General features: G+C 45.2%; 1 protein-coding gene across 2 annotated transcripts in view; it reads right to left on the reverse strand.

Annotated features, from left to right (window-relative positions):
* Positions 1-1,516: 1,516 nt before the first annotated feature.
* slc39a13 (solute carrier family 39 member 13) overlaps positions 1,517-20,155 on the reverse strand; it is a 28,566-nt gene continuing 9,927 nt past the window's right edge. For both annotated transcript variants that reach the window (XM_088610998.1, XM_088610999.1), the window contains 7 exons: positions 19,472-19,617; positions 12,926-13,072; positions 10,999-11,088; positions 9,628-9,678; positions 8,656-8,788; positions 7,743-7,842; positions 1,517-6,332 (listed from right to left, as the gene is read on the reverse strand). In XM_088610998.1, coding sequence (XP_088467124.1) covers positions 6,257-6,332; positions 7,743-7,842; positions 8,656-8,788; positions 9,628-9,678; positions 10,999-11,088; positions 12,926-13,072; positions 19,472-19,617 — 743 coding nt within the window. In that variant the 3' untranslated portion in view covers positions 1,517-6,256. The remainder of the gene's footprint in view (positions 6,333-7,742; positions 7,843-8,655; positions 8,789-9,627; positions 9,679-10,998; positions 11,089-12,925; positions 13,073-19,471; positions 19,618-20,155) is intronic.

A 20,155-nucleotide genomic window follows, 5' to 3' on the forward strand; every position in this document is an offset into this window, starting at 1 on the left:
AAGCTGAGGTTCAAAGTAGGCAAACACAAGTGACCCAGAAAAACTGTTCAGAGACAGCTGGACTTCTGAAAAGGCATGCAGATCAGAAAAAATATATATTCCTACTGGAACTTCCCGGATTGCAATGTCATTGACAAATTCAGAAACTGAGGATGGACCAGCCTCGCACTGAGGACCAATGAAAAGAATGCAGCTGTTGCTCGAGATGAGGATATTCAAATTGGAGAGCGTGTCAAAGGCATTTGCCATTATAACCCGAATCAAGCTGCAGAGTAATAGAAAAGACCTCAGCTGTACACAGATCCACACAGGCCTGGCTGGCTCAAGGGTGGGATCCTCATAAGAAAGTTACTCTTCAGCCTGAACTTTCTAGTGGGACTCGGCGCTGAAAACAATGGAGAGATGTCTTGTAGATCAGAATAGGCACAGGACCCATGTGAATAACCCACACAGCAGCCGCACCTTGATGGACAGGATGAGGTCACACTGTCCCATCAAGCTGCCACGCGCTGTACCTTTGAGCCTCAGCAGAGCTGATCCAACACCAGGGTTCAATAAGTCTGGACGTGCTGTCTGCCATTGTACTTCAAGGCTGTACAGCCAAAACAAAATGCAACTCAACTGAGGGATCTAAGCCAAACAGTTTTTAAACTCAACAACGAAAACAGGTGAAGGAGGGCTCGTTGCTTGTGTGGCCTTAACAGGGGAGGAAACGGCAGAAATAAGGCCAGGACATCATAAATTACACTTTACTCCAGTGGGATGTATTAAAATATTTGCAATTCGCATGAAGAGCACTCTTATGCCATAGCAATGAAACCACATCACAGATGAAAAAAGGTTTGCTGCTTTTAGTGCGTTTTGATCCAATTATTTCGGGCAGACGCAAGAACAGAAAGCCTCCGTCTGACAGGAATCCGTTTCTTACTGTCCAAGGACCCATCACAGACATGACAACATGGCCTTGGACGTGCAGCCCAACACCAAATAACAGGTGCTTGTTTACAAAAGCAGCCGGCTCATTAATTGCTCACCCGGGTGATGTTTTTCTGGCTGGAAAATACTCGAGCTACTTTCCACCCACTGTCTGTCAAGTGCGGAGAAGCTCAGACTTTTCAATTACTGCTGGAGTATTAAAAAGCACTAGAATCCGATGATCCACTGGTTCTGAACGCTCCCTCTGCAGCCATCCTCACCAATTTAAATTAGAGAGAGCCCTTCCCTGGAAGATATTCAGTGTACTGAAGCGATAATCACGGTGTGTACAGGAGGGACATGTTCGGAGAAAGCAGAGGGCAAGTGCTTTAATAGAGAGCCAGGAAATGAGACTTCAGGGAGTGAATAAAGATATGCTTACAGCTCACTGAGAGGTATTCTAATCTGCCACATAAATCCGTTGCATGCATACACTTATGTATATCTTAGCAGTGGATTTATTGAGCTTTTCAGGACATTTCAGCCTAAGTAAAACAACCATCCCTGACATATCACTGGAAGGAATGAGTGAAGACATAGGTTACAGTGTGTGTGAGCCTTTTATTCGGAGCAGAATCCATGCAAAATATTTACAGACAACAAAACACACATACAGTATTAGCTTTCAGAAAGGCATAGGCAAAATGAAATGCATATATCCTTTTGAAAAAGTGGAGAGAACTGGAGTTTGTCATTTCCAATCTAATTGTGGCTGAACAGAATATTCTACAGAGAGATATTCATTCTGCTACACAAAAGAGAAAATTATCAAGGGCTTTTGTTAAACTGATTTCAGCGACGAGATCTTACAAACACTACACTGCCCATGTTGCTCTCGCACAATTTACACAATTCAACAGAAATGTGCTATAACCTTGAATGCCGACTTACAGCCTCACAGAACAACAAAGCCTGATTAAATGTAGTTAACTTTCTTGAGGCTGTTTTAAGATTAGTGTTTTTTTTTGCTTGCTGCTGCTAGTAATTTCCCCCTTTGCAGCACCACTTGAGAAGTAGCATTTTGTCAAGCCTTTGATACTGTGCAGTTGAGAGAGTCAGAAGTGCAAAAGATCTGCATTAATATATTTTTAGTAGTTTGGCTTTTGACAGCACATTAAGCACAAAGCCGTTAATCTAAAAGTGATGTCGACAGTGGGTGGGGGGGAAAAAATAAATAAATCAAGGGCTGTTGAACAAGCTGCCCAGCCACGATGTTGCAGCCGATACACTGGTTTCCATCATGAAAAGACTGGGTGAGAATCTCAAATCAATTAACTACTACCTGATAAACGGGTTAGATTGGCCAGATGGTCTACTCATGGTTGTAGAGTGCAGCAAGGCTTCAGAGTTAATTGGCACATCTAATTAATCTCTATTGGAACTGAAACGTAAAAAAAAGGTTGAGTAACACTCAACCACACCTTTCTAGCAGAGACAGCATACACATTTTTAAAGAGCCCCAGTTAAAGAGACTTTGCTCACCCCCTCTCAGACCGTTGAGATATACTGTACTGTAGCTGACCCATCCTAGAGGAGATTTTTTTCCAAGCTCTAAAAACCAATTTAGGCTGTCCGATTTGTTTTCTGCCCTGTCGGGCATGGCAATAAAACAAAAACAAAACAAGATCATCAACAGTAACGAGATTCCTTAAATTCCAGGAAAAGCAGCGCGAGACAAATAATGCGACACGTCCATTTTAGTGTTAAAATGAATGATTGTGATTCTAAAGCAGCCGTTAGGTTAAATCCTTTGTGATTATATATAAATAAAAAGAGTTCAGGTGGGGAGCTGCGTCAGCAGGCGTAGGCAGCAAAGGAACAAAATAATAGGTTTATTCCATGCTGAAAAGAGAAGAAAGGAAACAGCTGAAACGTTGCGTTATGCTAGGTTTATTCCATGCTGAAAAACCTATTACTTGTTCCTAAATAAAGAGTCCCCGTAGAATCATTCTTGATCAGGAGACCTTCAGACTCCAGAACACATGCCTCAAAACAAAGTCTATATAGGCAAAGCACTCACTCAGGGCAGGACTCTCTCACAAGAGGCACCAATCAAATATTCCCATTCTGAGCTTGGTAGGCAGAGGTGAACCGGTCAGAGGTCCCAGGCATCAGTGCTGCTCCTGCCGGTGCCCTCAGTGAGGTACAGCCACTGTGTGTGGAGAAGCATGATGCTCACTGACAGCCATCTGTTCTACCACAATCGAACCCCAAACACCCCCCCCCCCCCCCAAAGGGCAACACCCAGAGCTCAAAAGCACTTTAAACACAGCGTAATGGGTCATTCATAGACAACGCTCGTTTGGTCTGGAAGATCTTAATTGATATATTAATATATTTCCACAGGGTTGTTGCCATAGGAACAGTCTGCGAGATGGAGCAAAGCTCCAAATTCTTATTTAAGCCTACAGGACAGACCGACAGCTGGAGTCTCTGGAAATGAGGAGGAGAAAGAGGAGGTTCCGACAACCTTTCTCCGTGTTCAACAGACTGTGACTGAATCTGGACTAACAAGAACACAGACACACTTTTCCTTTCGCCTTCTGAACACAGACATTAATGGCCATGCTTGGCTGTATAAACAAAAACACAATCCACATATACACACTTCTGAAAGGTGCCAAAAATCTCCCAGGCTTAGAAACCCTGTTTCTAACAAGGCACTCATAGAAAAGGATTTTAGGTGTTGAGAGTTTCAGAGAATTGGTCATGAGACTTTATTGGGAAATTTACTTTCATAAAGCCCACTACCAACATTAAACAATGAATAAAATGTAATTAGAGCTGTTAATAACAGAAAAGTGGACTCTATTCATCATAACAATACTCCCAAATTACAAATGCAAGTTAGGAATAACAAAATGGCAATTTCAAATGGATTACACTGAATTTTTTCTGCTTTTGTTAAAACGGTGGAAATGCACATGAAAAAATGTGTTTCAACAATACATTACAAAAATATTTTATAATTCTGTTTTATTTTCAAATATACTCCATCTTTACCAATAAAAACAAATGTAATTTATATACATAATCATTTGGACTCAACTTACACAGATAGCTGAATATGGGAAAACAGGCCTCCCCTATTAGGATGCAGGCATGGTGGAAATTTTGTAATAATTCTTTGGAGATAATGTAACAAAGGAAGGAGATAATATGAAACAAAAAACGTTAAAGCCCATTGCATACTTTTGCAGACATGCAGTCGTCAAAGCCTTACGTTAGTGTGAAAGTGGAGAAGACAGACAGACCGAGACCGTCACTTATTGTGCGATTACGAATAATATATTACAGTGGTGTAGTTTGTATGGCTGCCTCACAGACCATGTGCCCTGGGTTCGAATCGGAACTAGGGGGTCTTGTGCGTGGTTTTTGCATGATCACTCTAGGGTCTCGGACCTCCCTAATCTATCGTGCAATGGACTGGCATCACATCTAGGATATAATCGGAAAATTCCAGGATAAAATCCGTGTTTCAGCCAGGAATAAGCGGCTTCCTGTTAATGGGGGGATGGATTATCTTGACACTACATATTCTGCTCCGTGTTAAAAGGCCCATCTGCCAAGGGAAACGTATATCCGTATTTTCAGCAATGTAAAATAGGCATCTTAGGTTTGTAAATCTTTGCAAGAGATTTTATTAAAGTTAAAAACACGAATTCTTACTATCGCTTGGCAAATGCAGCCTAAAACCATGTTTTACACCGTGCAATGGAAATTATAGAGAAAAAAAAACACAAAACTGTTTTGTAAATAGTTAGGTACTGTATGTGGAACAACTTTTAAGTGATCTGCCGTTAAATGTCGTGTAAGGAGAACTGAATACATAAGCTCGCTTTACCTGATCTCTGGTCTTGCCGTTTTTCCAAATGTAACAAGTTCCTTGCTTTTAGTTATTGCTTTAATAAATTTGAAAGCACTACGGTGAAATTGATTATAGAGGTATCTACACTTTATATCATAAATAGGAGTTTCACACTTTAGATTAACATGTTCCCTCACTGAGAGAGAGAAGAGAACCAACATAAATACTTAATTTAGTACAAATGTACAAACGAAAATAAAGCAGCCACGCTAGTGAAAAAACCCACATAACCTGACCTCCGTATAACGCTGACCAAGTAAAAATCTAAAGCCAAATTTCCAAGGACATATTATTGCATTGTTTTCTATCCTTTTATATCCAGGTTTGATTGGACATTATGGAAATCTCTACACACAGAAAAAAGCCCAGGATATAAAAGTACACCAAGCTTCCGCTAAGTGGATAAAATAAAAGAACATGCACAAGCCTGCAGCGCAGCTGGGCTTTGTGTAAGTCATACTCTCAATGACTCCCAGCTTGCACTGGTAGTTAATTCTTGGGAGTGCTTACATGATACAGAGCCCCGCCACACAGCAAAAGGAGTGTCGCTCATATAGATCTAGTACAGCGGTAATAAAACACTAAGCAGAAAACGGAGCAGGCACAAACACTCATTCCAGTGGCTTGAGGTCATGCACCGTGCAGTTCCGTGGGTGCAGAAGTACCAAGAGTATAACTGGACACTACCCTGAAGTTTGGGGAAGGTTTATATTTTAACGGGGCAGGTGTCTGGTATAATGATTTAAATGACGTCTTCCGTCAACGAATGAAAAAGGAGGAGGCACAAAATGGTGATTTGACGCTAGCACTTACAGGAATCTAAATTCAATTTATACCTTCCCTTTTTTTTATATATATACAAAGGCCAAGGAAGTTTCTCACAAGATATTTCAGTTCTCGTCTTCACAAGCTCTCTCATACAAACACTCTTTATGGCTTCCTTTTTATTGGTGTCGGCCTTTGTGGTTCCATTGGGCACATGAACTAATCTGGACATAATTTTTATGGGGGGCAGGAGCACAATATTGCCCCCCCCATCAAATTCAGTAGCAGCCCCATAGGGCAACAACTGTGTTTAATGACTTTGCGTCAAGTCATTAGTCTTCAGAATCACAGGACACATTCCACTGCTGTCAGGCAGCTCTTCTTTTCCTTTTACAAACTTCAGTTTCAGAAATTCAAGCTTCTCATCCTGGGAAAATACCAAAGAGGAAGCAGGAGACCTTGGGAAATAACCGTGTCTGGGCAGACTGTCAGTTCATTGTGATTTGGTTGTCGAAGGCATGATCTTTTAAGACTAATTGGAGTCTTTAAAAAAAAAAATGTACCGAGCTTCTAGGGACAGAAGAAACCGCTCTCCAGAAGTTCTTAAAGCTTACAAAGAAATGTCTTTGATCTTCATGCGGTGAGGTTTTAATCCACTATTGCAGACATGAGAACCATCACTGCTATTCCGCAGAACAGAAGGAGGACCTGCTGGAGAGAGTTCCTGTCAAAAGGAAAACAAAACGAAAAAGTAAAGGGCAACTCCAGTCAAACGTTGATTATCCATCTATATGCAAGAGAACACATTTACCTGACTGCTGAAAGAGAAATAAATCAGACATCCCACAATTAATTGCGATTTTAGGCTCTTTTTTTAGTCCAGCAGTCATGCTTAACAAGCACTCCCAGTCTTGACGGACAAACAGACCGAGCGAAAGAAAATCATTTTTGTGCACTCGTGTTATAGCTGCAGTTCACAAGAGAGCGTTAAAATGAAAGCGCCGACAGGGAGGTGGGCACTGTGCCACGGACATGACTCAAATACGAGATTTCAAAATGGTTTATTTTTTTTAACAGTTTCCAGGAGAAGCAAAAATATATAAGCTGCAAAATGTTAAGAATTTCAGAAAGAGACGCACTGCACATGCATTCAAAAAATGCTTTGATGCATTTAGAAAAAAAAAGAAAAACCTGACAGTGCCTGCCTTCCTTTCCACAAATAATCTTTAAACCCCAAGCAGCTCCTTCTGATTAACAGAGCTCTTTGGACAGATCTGCACTCAGTGTCTGGTAGCTGGAGCTCCTGACAGACCTACCAAGCAGCATGCAATGATGACTTGTGACAGCTCAGCACTCCTCAGATGCTGCTAACATCTGCTCTCCGAGAAAGCAGATTTGGGAGTGTCTTTACCACACTGCAGCCCCTCAAGGGAAACTGGGCCATTTCTTTTTCGAAAGCTCATTTCCATCGCCAGATAACGAACTGAAGTCTCTCGCTTCTTCCAAATCTCACATCCTATCACCTCCGTTTAGAACACGCAACATACAGAAAACTTAAGGCTTCATAGAAAATGCTAATGCAGTTATCCCTCAATTTGATTTATGAAGTTAACTCGTGCACCAAAAACCACTTAGAAGATGAAAATTCGTAAATCGAAAATGTAATTCCTGTAGGATCCGATGTGAGATATTCCCCCTAGAGCAACCCCACCACTATCCATACATTACAATAGGACACCAGCCGAACACATCAAGCATTGTTTGAGCTTCAAAATAACTTGAGGCATTAACAAACCTGTCATCCAGGTGCTTAATAAAATCTTCAATGCACAAGCAAGAATAATGAAAAGTATTAAAATTGCACTTTATCTTTTATTCAAGCTTCCATAATAAAGTTGAAGCTTTAATAAATCTTCAATCAGTTAGGAACCTTTTCCCGTTAGGAAAAATTGCTACCATCATAGAGCAAATTGCGATGCATTTTTCATAAACCTGTTTGCAAAAAAATATTTCTTGGAAGGTTTCAAAAATGAAAAAATTTATTACTGTAAAGGTGACGCACACAGTGCCAAGACCTAATCAATCGAAGAACAGCAAATATGAACGAAATTTCATTGGTAGATTCACTACTGACCTGGGATTGGTTTCTTCAAGCAGTTCTGGCACAACATTCACCAGGGCAATATACAGAAAACCACCCGATGTAAAAGGCAAAATCCAGGATATTGTGTCTTCTGTGAAGATCAGAAGAAATCAAATATATACAACCATCAACACGCTACAAATGTGTCGCAGCTTCTTTACAAAAGTCAGACCTAGTCGTTCACAGATTAAGCCTAGTCTTTTAAGAAAACGGGGGAAAAAAATCATAAATTACAGAAGGCCATCTGACCCATGATGCTCATGTGATCAGTAGTATCTAGTTGGGGAAGTGCATCAGGCAGCACTGAAGGATTATAGTGGAAGGTGGAGCTCCTGAGAGTCCAGGTGTGCCCTCTCACTCCCAGGACCTGTGCCTCCCGTCACCCCCGTCACGCGCCCGGCGCTGGCCCAGTCACCCCTGTCACAAGCCCGGCGCTGGCCCAGTCACCCCCGTCACACGCCCAGTCACCCCCGTCACAAGCCCGGCGCCGGCCCAGTCACCCCCGTCACACGCCCAGTCACCCCCGTCATGCGCCCGGTGCCGGCCCAGTCCCCCCCGCCACGCGCCCGGCGCCGGCCCAGTCACCCCCGTCACACGCCCAGTCCCCCCCGCCACGCGCCCGGCGCCGGCCCAGTCACCCCCGTCACACGCCCAGTCCCCCCCGCCACGCGCCCGGCGCCGGCCCAGTCCCCCCCGCCACGCGCCCAGTCACCCCCGTCACACGCCCGGCGCTGGCCCAGTCACCCCCGTCACACGCCCAGTCCCCCCCGCCACGCGCCCGGCGCCGGCCCAGTCCCCCCCGTCACGCGCCCGGCGCCGGCCCAGTCCCCCCCGTCACGCGCCCGGCGCCGGCCCAGTCCCCCCCGTCCCCTCCTGTCATGGTCTGCAGGCTGCTGCTCCTTACCTGCTCCTTTGGGGGACTGTGCACACAGGGCAAAGCAGGCCCCCAGAACCCCACCCATCGCCGTGGAGAGCTGCATCTTCGCCGCGCTCCAGCGGTCAAACCCGGCTCTCAGGAGGATGGCAAAGTCCCCCACCTGCAACCGGGAACACGTTCACGGTGAGAGCTCGGATCAAGAGCGGAGCAGCTCCACCTGCCTTCACGAGACGGCAGCCAGAACCTGCAACGGACCTCAGGAACACATGGAGGCCGATGCTACATTCAGCAATTCAGGCTCCTTTGCATATTTAAAGAGTTCATCTTGCTTATGACCATGAACTTCTCTGTGATAAGTAATACCAAGCAGCCCATTGAGGACCCTGTCACCCTGATGTTACATATGGCAGAAGACATCAGTTCATACAGACTTGCCCTGCTGGTTTAGAGACGCTCTGTAAAATAACCACACTAGCATGGCAGGAATTTTAAAATATGGAGCTCGGCGTATATATTGTAAAATCTCACCTTTCCAAGATATTAAAAAAAACAGTGACGTTTCAATTATTACTATTACAAAATACTTTTTTTTTTAAATTTCTCCGCAGCTCCGTGATGTTGTACAACAGTAGTAAGGATACGAGCCCACAACAGGAAATCGATAATCCCATCATCATTCTACTCCTTTCAGGAAACCGAGGGGGGGGGGGGGGACAACTTTGCCCCCCCCTCGCCGGTGAACACGGCTCTGCAGCGGTTCTCTGGGTAATTGCGGGTTTTTATTCACTTCAGTCAAGGCCACGCTCTGCAGATCAGAGCGCTGAAAGAAGAAGATCATCCTTTTCCCTCTCCGTCTAAAGATGAGTGCTGCTGCTCAGGAGCTGATAGCTGGGGCTTATGACATAACAGGCAGGAGCATCATTCTTCAAGCAGCGTTCCTGCCACACAGGTCTGAGCAGTCAAAATTTAGACAGCCCCCCCTCCCGGATATTTACCCACCTCATGAGGGATTTCATGAAGGAGAATGGCCAGGGTTGTCAGGAAGCCAACCTGTCAAGGCAGGAAATCACAGAGTTACTCCACAGTAGAGGCCACTGCAGGGAGAGGTGGGGGGATTTTAGAGATGGGACACTGCACAGCCTCCCCACTCCTGTGGATGGGTATGTAACCACGGCAACCATCTACTCTTTTTTTTTACGATAATTACGACAATTACAGCGCAGGGTTCGGGCGGGTGCCAAGAGCGAGATGTCAAGAAAAAAAATCAATTAAAAAAAGCCCATTCCGAATGCCGTCTCGGCTCCTGAAAGGTTTCTCAAAAGCTCGAAAATGCATGCAAGAAGACTTAATGACAGCCCGTCACGGTCTGGAGAGGGGAACCGTAGTAGTATGTGCTCGGGGGGGGAATCCGAACGCCTGCAGACTCCTTTTTCTCATGCGTGGCGGGAAGATCTGGGGATGTTTGTGAAGGATAAGCACGAAGCCTCATCTGCTCGGACTGCACAGTTACAGTACAGTCGACAGAGCAGTGACGAAGAGGATTCTAGGAAGGCAGCAATGGGCTGTATTGGGACTGATAACTGGACGGTGTGGGTTCGAATCGCAGGTGGGAGATTGCTGGATGGACCCTCGAGCAAGGTACTTCACTCAAATCCAGTAAAATATACAGCTTTCAAGGGACCAAGTAAAGGTTTATTCCATGCCGAAAAGAAAAGAGACAACGTTTCGGTTGTGGAGCATTCTTCAGGTGTGAAGAAGGCTACACACCCTAAACATTGTTTTGTTCCTTCTGTTCTCAGCGTGGAATAAACCTTTACTTGGTCCCTTGCAGCCTACGCCTGCTGACACAGCTACCTTCTTGAACTACACAGCTTTCAGCTGTGTAAAAGGGTACAAAAGATAATGTACAGGAAAAAGGGGATAAAAGTGCCAGCCAAATGAATTAACAACAATAAAATAAAAATAGAGAGATAAATGACAGAGTACCCCCCCCCAGACAAGCAAGACTTGTTACATAGATTAACAAGCAAACACTACCAGAAATGCTAAACGTGGACTTTAAGAGTACGGATGACAAATAAATAAATGCTGGTACAAGTTCATAAGGTGAAAGGAAATATTTGATTAAATCGTTAGGGAAGAATCCATAAACATTTAACCCCGAGGATACGCAGCACAAAGCTATTTAAACCCTGGACAGCAGGGGGCGCCATGGTTTGCAAGTGGAGGAAGGCCAACCCATTGCAGTGATCAGAGCCAAGGGGTGGGAGAGTGGGTGGCCGTGCTCTCTTCCGGGGCTTCGGATCTTACGTTAAAGTGAATCAGGACGTGGAGAGAGAGAGGAAAAAAAAAAAACACACTTCCACCTACTTTTCTGCTGACGAGGAAGCTCCCGGCGACGGCCAGGCCGTGGGTGAAGTTATCGATGCAGTTAGCCAGCAGGTTCAGGTAGCCACTCGTCTGTCAACACACAGTACACTCAGTAAGGGGAAGATGCCGCTTGGTTTTCCCTCGGCTTCCACCCCCACCAGATCAAGGAATAATACCGGGTGCATTTACAAACGGGGTTAAAACATACTCGCTTATAACTGCGACAAATTCACCAGGCTACGAGGAAAAGGGGGCAGCGGTTTTTGCAGCAGGTGCACCGACACTTTCTTTGTTCTGGGAAAGACGCGACACAGGCGAGTTCATTTCGGCGATTAACATTTATCATCCACAGGGCTGGGCCACAGGCAGTCAGCTGTGAGAGCTGCAGGCCAGCAGTATAGTATGTGTGTGTGGTTGTGCGACCGTTGCTGGAATCCACACAAGCAAGACACCTGCTTCACACCAGACTGCAGAGTCTACCCGAATTCTAAATGTTAAACCTATAATCAATATCTAAGGCTCCTATGCTTTTTAAAAGGACTTGAACACATTGAGTGAGAGGTTTCCATCTGATGATCAGTAGGTACATTTACAGTAAATAGAACAGGCACCCATAAACTACCTTGTATCACCTTTCTAAACATTTGAACAATCCATCCAGGTCAGATGCTGTAGGTGTAAAACCACTGAGCAGTATAATCCTGCCTGGATAACAATAATATCCTTACACTTATATAGTGCTTTACTGGACACTCCACTCAAAGTGCTTTACAGGTAATGGGGATCCCCTCCACCACCACCAGTGTGCAGCCCCACCTGGATGATGCTCCAGTCCTCTCACACACACCAGCTCTCAGTGGGGAGGAGAGCAGAGTGATGAGGCCAGTTCAGAGATGGGGGTTATTAGGAGGTCATGATGGGTAAAGGTCAGGGGAATTAGGACCCACACAGATGGTAGGGTGAGCGCAACTGTAGCTTTCCAGGAGGTCTGCCATCCAGGTACTGGCCAGGCTCACACCTGCTGAGCTTCAGCAGGCTGCCAGCTGTGACTTGCAGGATAATCTAGCTACTGCATTCTCAGACTGTCATCCCTGTTGCTGCTACAAGGTGGCAGTTGGACAAAACGCTTCTTAAGGAGGCATCAAGCAGTCTGAACATATTCACTGAGATCTGTACCATCTGGTTTGCCACTCAGGTGGCTCAGCAATTAGAGAGACAGGATAAGAGTATTTTCACAGCCTGTTTGTGAGGTGAGAAAGGAAACCCATCCCAACAAGCATGAGATGGAAGCAGAAATTGCATAACATGAATTTTATAACCGATTTCTTCAGTATACCTAGAAATATGCATGCCTAAAGTAGTACGGTTTTGCTGGAGGACTCCTAAAAACATTTATTTGAGCTACACAGGATTTTGTGTGATAGTTATAATGGAAATAACTCTGCTCCTCTAAATGAGATTTTTTTCTTTCCTGATTTATATCCATTAACACACATTATTCCCTTCAAGGATCTATCCCTGTATAATAATGTCAGGGGGTCAGGAGGAACATGGAATCTACAGAACAGTCTCCTGGCCACAATTAAGCTTTGCGACTTCACAGCCCTCGAAAGAAATGTTTTGTTTCCTTTCAAAAATACGAAAAAAAAAAAACTCGTCTAGGCAGCGTGAAACGTTGACTCGGGCTTCCAAAGAGTTCCTCTGCAAGTCGAACCTGGGGCTTGACACGAAGTTCAGGCTTCACAGACCAAGGACACCTGTAGCCCTGAACGTGATCACCTGAAGTCAGCCTGACAGTCCAAGGTTAGCGCTAACTACGGTCCGTGAACGCACGGGGAAGAGCGTATAACTCCCACCGTATGTGCCAGTTAGAAATGACACAGAGGAGAGACTACCCCAAAGGCCCCTCCAGAGAGTCCGTACAGACCTTGATTTTGTCTGCAGGCTGGTTGAGTGTCATCTTCTGCTTCAGGGCTGAGGGATTGGAGTGACTGCAGTGGCCATTAGAGTGCATTAACAGCCTCTCTCGAGGGCAGCTCATTTGTCCACAATGGAGCTCGGAGCCTGAGCAGCCCTGCAGGACACAGGAGGGAGAGAGAGAGAGAGAAATTTCAGCTGGGTGGTTCTCTTACCTTGTGCTGTCCAGAGCATGCTAGCTGTCCTCCTCACTCCCTCCCCCATCATCTTTTGGTTTCTATCCCTGCCATGGTCTCCAATACGTACTTGAACGTCAGTTTCACAACTAGCTTTCTCAATTAGGAATGTTTTATTCTCTTGGTCCCCCTTCATCAGCTGAATATTTGAGCTACCTTCCAACTTTCAGAGCTACAATCGAAGCCTCCAACAGGTTTGGTTTTAAAAGAATCCAAATGTTTTGTCTTTTTCTCCAGGCAATCAGACTATCAACAGCATTCAGAACCAGTCATAGGAACAATCACTGCACCAACCAGTCTGAAGGCAGCCACTAAACCAACAGCATGACCTGTGTTGTTGAACACAAAGTTTGCTCTTGGTAGTTTAGTGGCTTCTATCTTGTGACTCTCTCCTATATCCTTTAAAAACAAACTCTAAACAAAATACCCCTTTTGCAATTATCGGGTTATTAAAAAACCAGAAAGTTAACCCAGCAGACAAACCAGAGATCCCTAGTGGAAACTACACTTATGTGTTTACAAAGGGCTGTAGAATTAGTCCTATGTTGTCATACTGTGGTTTGACAAGAGAGTTATTGTGGGTTGGTGGAGTCATACGCACGTTAAGTATTAATTGCCTTGTGTACCAGGAACGTGCACACTCTGAGCACGTAACAGCAATTCTACGAGACACATTGTTGTTGTTTTTTATTACAGGGTGCGGAGAAACTCACACAGAGTCTCCCACCTGTCCATCAGGCACCCATCACCCCAGTCACTCTGCAACCACACTGTGAACCATTGGATAATAGCTTTGTGTGGTCCTACAACAACAAACAAACCCATGGAAGGTGATGATATACTCATCCCATTAGCACAGCACACGATCCCTCTAGAATGTCTCTGGAGAGCCGACTAACAAGGCACCCCTCACTCATCAGCTGTGCTAATCAGTCCTGGGAAGTTTTATTTTCCGACCCGGCACTTCCTCAACCAGAACAGCTGTACGCAGGGATGAAATGTTTGCGTTTTCAAACAGATTACTCCATATTTCATGAAACCCTTCTTCCTGTGGCAGCCTGCATAGCAGCAAGCAAATGGAAACCAGAATTTGTCCTTTCATCTCTCTGGGCCTGCACACAGCTCTCAAAGTTAAAGCATTAAGATTGCTTTCAAAGTTCAAGAGACAGTTCATCTTTTTTTTTAAATCGGGCAACTGCACACAGAATTCAACAGTCCTTGGTGGACGCGATACCTCAGCAACCTCCTTACACATGCTTTTATTTTACAAGAAACAAACAAAAAAAAGAGCGGACCAGAAGAAATTAAGGAGCTCAGACTGATCAATTCCAGTTAACCAGCCCATCACAGCTAACTGGTGCACAGCGCCTCCTGGTGGCCACATTCCTATTCTCCTACTCTTGAATTCGTTTTCGATTGCAAGCCCTCGGCCTATTAATACCAGCTGCTACACACAACCCTTTGAACTGCCTTCACATCAGAGACAATAACCCCCCCCCCCAAAAAAAAACATTTCCTCCTGGATGGGTAAGTTACATTCATTGTTACGAAAAGCCTGTCACTAAACTGTTTGTCTTGCGTTTTGGAGTGTCACAGGAGGCAATGACCCTCTTTCACAGATCATTTATCGAGAGTGTTTTGACCTCCCTCACTGTGTGGTATGGTAACACGTCTGCCCAGGACGAGAAACAGCTGGATTGTGTAGATTACTTCCCAAACTGCCACCTTCCCTCTGTGCCCTCACCCTACTTCTCTATTGTACAGCTTAATTGCAAGATCTCTCCCAATCAAATTCCATGCCACTAGTCATCACGGCAATAAGTATCGAACCTGAAAAGGAACACATGGCGAGCAGGGACAGTGTCTTTCACATAAAACCAAGAACAAATCGAGTTGCCACTTAACATCCTTATTTTTCTCCACTCTTATTGCTTAGAAAGAAGAACAGGCAACCTCTTCCCCCCCCCAAGCTCTCCCTTGACCAGACGGGTGTGTGTGACGGAAAGCTGCCCGCATTTTTATTTTTCCCCCCAGCACCCCTCCGGCCTCGACGAGGCAGCCCACGAAAATCAAGACTCCCTACGGCTGCAGGAGCACCGCGAGGCAAAGGAGGAGACTGGCTCTGGTTATCAGCTGTTGACAAGTCCACGGGCTCCTGATTTATGGACGCTGGGAGCGGAGGAGAGGAACCAATTAAATGCAGCAAACCCAAGGGGCGTTAACTGATGATGGTCATTTATGAGCCAGAAGCAATCCTGCCACAGGCCACTTCACCGTGCCATCCTCACAGGTTTTGCAAAACAAATCCTCCACAGAAAAGGGAAAACCCCACGATCCGAAAACCGCTTCTGTCCGATTAAACCTCTCCTGCTCCATCTACCACGGCAGATGGTTTCATAACCCTCAAAATAAACAGGCAACTATTATTCCCTTTGGTTATTTTCTAAATCAATCCGACACCGGTTTGTATAATATCTGGCACTCCGCACGGATACAAGCTGTATTGTTTTAGAGCTTTTGACACCGGCACGTACCTCATCTCGAGCCTGGGCAGGCCACTCAGGCAGCGAGAAAACCGAGCCAGCTTTTAATAAGGCTTGACAAGGCAGACGGCGTGTTAGCAAAGAAAGCAGTGGAGAAACGGGTTGTATCTATCTATGGAACAGTCTTTTTTTGGTCTCAAGCTGAAGAACCCATGGAAAAAAAAAAGGGAAAAAAAGTGAGAATTGCATTTCACAGAAAAAAAAAATGTGTAAATCGGAAGTTGTACTGGTTAATTGCAAAAGGTGACTAATTCTGGATTGAATCGCATGCAGTAAAAGAGGAATATTCCGAGATGTAGCATTTAAGAACGTTGCGCATTTAGAGAAAAGTGCCAATACGTGGGAAGATAATGTCCAATTAGTTTCCTCCTTGCCTCTTTGTAGTGCCATTAATAACAGCGGCCGGGGGACAAAATTAGACGGCCGATGGCCCCGAAGTTGCCGAGCTGTCCAAGTGACTAATGCCATGAGGGTGTCTGCTGGCCCCAGCACTTCCACTGCCTCCGAGCGGAAAAGCTCTCCTCAGAGGCTTAGACGAACAACTGGCACCCCCCAACACTGGGAATCAGCTCCACTCTTCTCTATGGGAACCACTCTCCCCTCAGCACAAATGTCTTGATTTTTTTTTTCCCGGCGTCGACAGAGAACACTGCCGCAGGGGCTGTAATCTTTTGTTAAGCCTGATCTTGCTAGGCTGGCCACTCCGAGCTGCAGCCACGAGGACCAGACCAGCTCTCCTGCTGCAATAATGCCCTTCAGTAATTAAGCACAAGAAGCGCCGGACACTGAGTTGCATGATCGTCTCTCAGCTTACTGTCCGGCCCCTCGATAGCAAAGGAGAATTCAGATTTCACAGCGAGTGCTTTTCTTGGTCTGCAAGACTATCAACAATCGCTGAATGATGGATTGTGGCAGCGAGGGCATGCTTACAAACGTGCACGTTCATATCTAGGATGAGGCAGCTGAGAGCAGCCTCTTGAGGAGTTTGTACATAGTTTCTGCTGTGTGGAAATGCACATCAGAGTCAGGACTGGGGTATAGAGAGGAGGTGTCAGAACTGGCTACCATACTGTTCTAAACACACCCGGCATGGAGTTTCCATTTTCTATTTTGCCACAACCCAACTAAACCTGTGTGTGCTGCAAACGCATTCACGTGCATTAAGACGTACAGAGAAAAATATCTGCAGCTTCTGCCTCTTTATGCAAATTTCCTCAGCTTATGTACAGCTCAGAACATGCAAACTATTTCATTACTACTGGTAAAAAAAAAGAAAAAGGCCAGTTCCCTTCTGCCATTCAAATCTCAGGTTTGTCCCAAGCATAGCAGACAGCAGCCCTAATTATCAGGAAACCGCTAAAAATAGAGAGGAAAACAGCAAGTGGTTGCCAATCTTCATTAGCAGCTGCAAAGTAGCTGGTGTCTGCCGCTTGCTCAATTTAGAGCTTTACTGATCCAAGCTGCAACCCTGTCAATCAGTTTTGTTTTTAGGCTGACAGGGTTTGTTTGGGGGTGGGGTTGGGGGAAATGATCGTGCCAAGCTGCTCAAGACACGAGCTCATGAACAGCAGCCATATCACTCTGCAACTCACAACTAGCAGCCCACTGGAGCTCAGCAGGTGTGAGCCTGGTCAGTACCTGGACAGGAGACCTCCTGGGAAAAACTAAGGTTGCTGCTGGAAGAGGTGTTAGTGGGGCCAGCAGGGGGCGCTCACCCTGTGGTCCATGTGGGTCCTAATGCCCCAGTATGGTGACGGGGACACTATACTGTAAACTGGCGCCGTCCTTCAGATGAGACGTAAAACCGAGGTCCTGACTCCTTGTGGTCATTAAAAATCCCAAATTTCCCATTGGCCTTTACCAATCATGGCCTCCTAATAAACCTCTCCTCCCCACTGAGAGCTGATGTGTGGTGAGCGTTCTGGCGCACTATGGCTGCCGTCGCATCATCCAGGTGGAGCTTCACACTGGTGGGGGTGGAGGGGATCCCCATTATCTCTAAAGTGCTTTGAGTGGAGTGTCCAGAAAAGCACTTTATAAGTGTAAGGAATTATTATTATTATTAACAGTGCTGGTCAATAGGCTTGCTTGCAAATTTCTAATGGCAGTAAGTTAAAAGCAGCTGGAAAAGGTCAATTTTAAACAGCAGACCAAGACCAAACATGTTTAGGAGCACCCTTCAGTACTTTGAGAAGAAAACAAGCGCATGGAACTTGGATACAGAAGAAAACAAGACAACCCCACATGCAGATATGTGGCAGGGATGATGCAAGACCAGCTTGGAACTGATCAAGGGCTTCTGCCTGTGATTATCAGTTTGCACTTAGCTGCGAGACCAGGACACACACACAAGGTATAAAGTTCATGCATTTTAACAGCAATGGTGTAACAGATAAGATGCTTTATTTGCACGGCAGAGATTGCATCTGAAATTGTGAAAGGAAGGAAGAAATTGCTTCGTTAAAAAAAGAAGCGCATTTTGCGTTTCAATCCATGAAAGAGCTTGTAGGGAATATTAACCCCCAATACAGAATCAAAGTGAAGATTTATTAGACCAGTTCAAGAGAAGGTTTAAATTTAGTGACAGAATTACTACAGTCATATGCTGGCTAAAATAACTGACAAACCTGTCATTTGAGCAATGGTTTTGTCCTGTAATTGTCATTTCTAAAATGTTAGTACTCTTTGCTTTCCTGAATGACTTCTGTGACAGTGCAATAATGTAAAGACAACAGTGAAAAGATAGGACACTAGACAGACTCCAGAAAAACAGGTCAGCGACACAGAATTTTAGGCCAAGCTTGAATAAAAAAATACCCTGTTACTCTCGAATATCTACAAGCATAAATAAGCCAATCCTCTTAGCTGTGGAGTCTGTCTCAATGAAATTAATTCCCACAGATACATTATCCTAGCAACATCATCACTAATGGGACGTCTCAGCAGAAAAGCTGACCGTTTCAACATCTGGAGGTCAAAGGTGACCCAGAATGACATGTGGGAGGTTCACTGGCATAAACACGGAGCAGCTTTCTTTAAGAAGATCAGAGAGCCATTTTGCTGAACTAACAGACTTGTCAAGAAAGCTGCAAAGCACAGATGATCAGTATGGGCTTCTCTCTCCCAAACCATTCTGCACAAGTACCTTCTGAAACAAAAGAGTACGGGCATCCAGAGAGCAGATCACTACAAAGAAAAAAAAACACAGGAAAAATAACTGGCACCTTTTAAATGCATTAAAAAAATTAAACAAACACAAGCTCACCAATGTGCAGAGAGGCTGCAATATCTAAACCTTTGTTTAGAAAATAACTGGGGGGCAAAATCAAACACAAGAAGCTAGAGAAAGTTGACTGGCGGAGCTTGCAAAAGTAATTAGAAAATTCATAGCTAGTTTACAGTCCCTCTCACTCACGAGACAAACAACAAGTCACCAGACAATGCGAGACATTTGCTTCATGAGCGGAAAAACAAAAAGCTAAAAGCACCTCATAAACGCTGGAAAACAACCCCAGGTAAAATGCTTATTACTTTCTAAAAACCTAACACAAACACCATCAATCATGCTGTCACCAGCGACCAGTGACGATTCCCGGCAGTGTGCCAGGCAGGCTGTGGAGTGCGAACTCGAGTGGCGTTTGTTAAAATGCTGGGACCGAAGCAGCCCTTTCCTCTGCCCTCCACTACAACACAAGTCATCCAAGGGCTGGAATGCCATTCCGGAAAGCCGGAGCTTCGGAGACTCGGCGGGCTATTTCACGGCTGCGGTGGACTCACAGCTGAGGACGGGTGCTCTCCCTCTCCCTCTGGGTCATCCTGGTTCTCTCTGTCGGGAAACATCTTCTCCAGGATGAGGAAGGACAACAGTCCCACAATCACCCACAGGCCCAGGAGCTTGTAGCGCTCTTGACTTGCTGATCCATCTGCAAGGTGACAAAAAGACAGGCTTACAATTTCTAAGAACTACTGGGGGTTCCAGGGAGAGACAGAGAGAGACTGCCTTTTCTCTCGACAATTCCAGTGTAAACAGTTTTGAAATGGCACAGTCAAGCAGGAACACCACAGTGTTGCCCAGACAACAGTTTCAAGATGCCTGCCATTCCTCTGGAGTTCACTGTTACACCCATCAGCATGTGGCAGTTAAATTACACTGCGAGTCGCGGTGGAACAGACACGCTGGCAGACATGCTGCAGGTCCAAAATAACTTCACAACATCGGCCCCCTCGCCAAACCCCACCCGGTTCTCGGCGGCACACAAGCCTCTCGAGATCTGAAGATGGTCACAAAAGCCCTGGGTATGGATTTTGGGAGTGGACAGCAGGTCGAGCTTTTGATTTAACCATTTTCTACTTCTATTATTCTTTTGCTCAAACACTGTAGATGCTTGGTGACTCACTGGAAAATCCTTCAATGTTTTCCTCCCTATCCTCTAAAGTCCCTTGGAAAACTGTACATTAAAT

The sequence above is a fragment of the Lepisosteus platostomus genome, chromosome 18 (assembly GCF_059453375.1).
Source record: "Lepisosteus platostomus isolate fLepPlt1 chromosome 18, fLepPlt1.hap1, whole genome shotgun sequence".
In the NCBI taxonomy this organism is placed as follows: domain Eukaryota; kingdom Metazoa; phylum Chordata; class Actinopteri; order Semionotiformes; family Lepisosteidae; genus Lepisosteus; species Lepisosteus platostomus.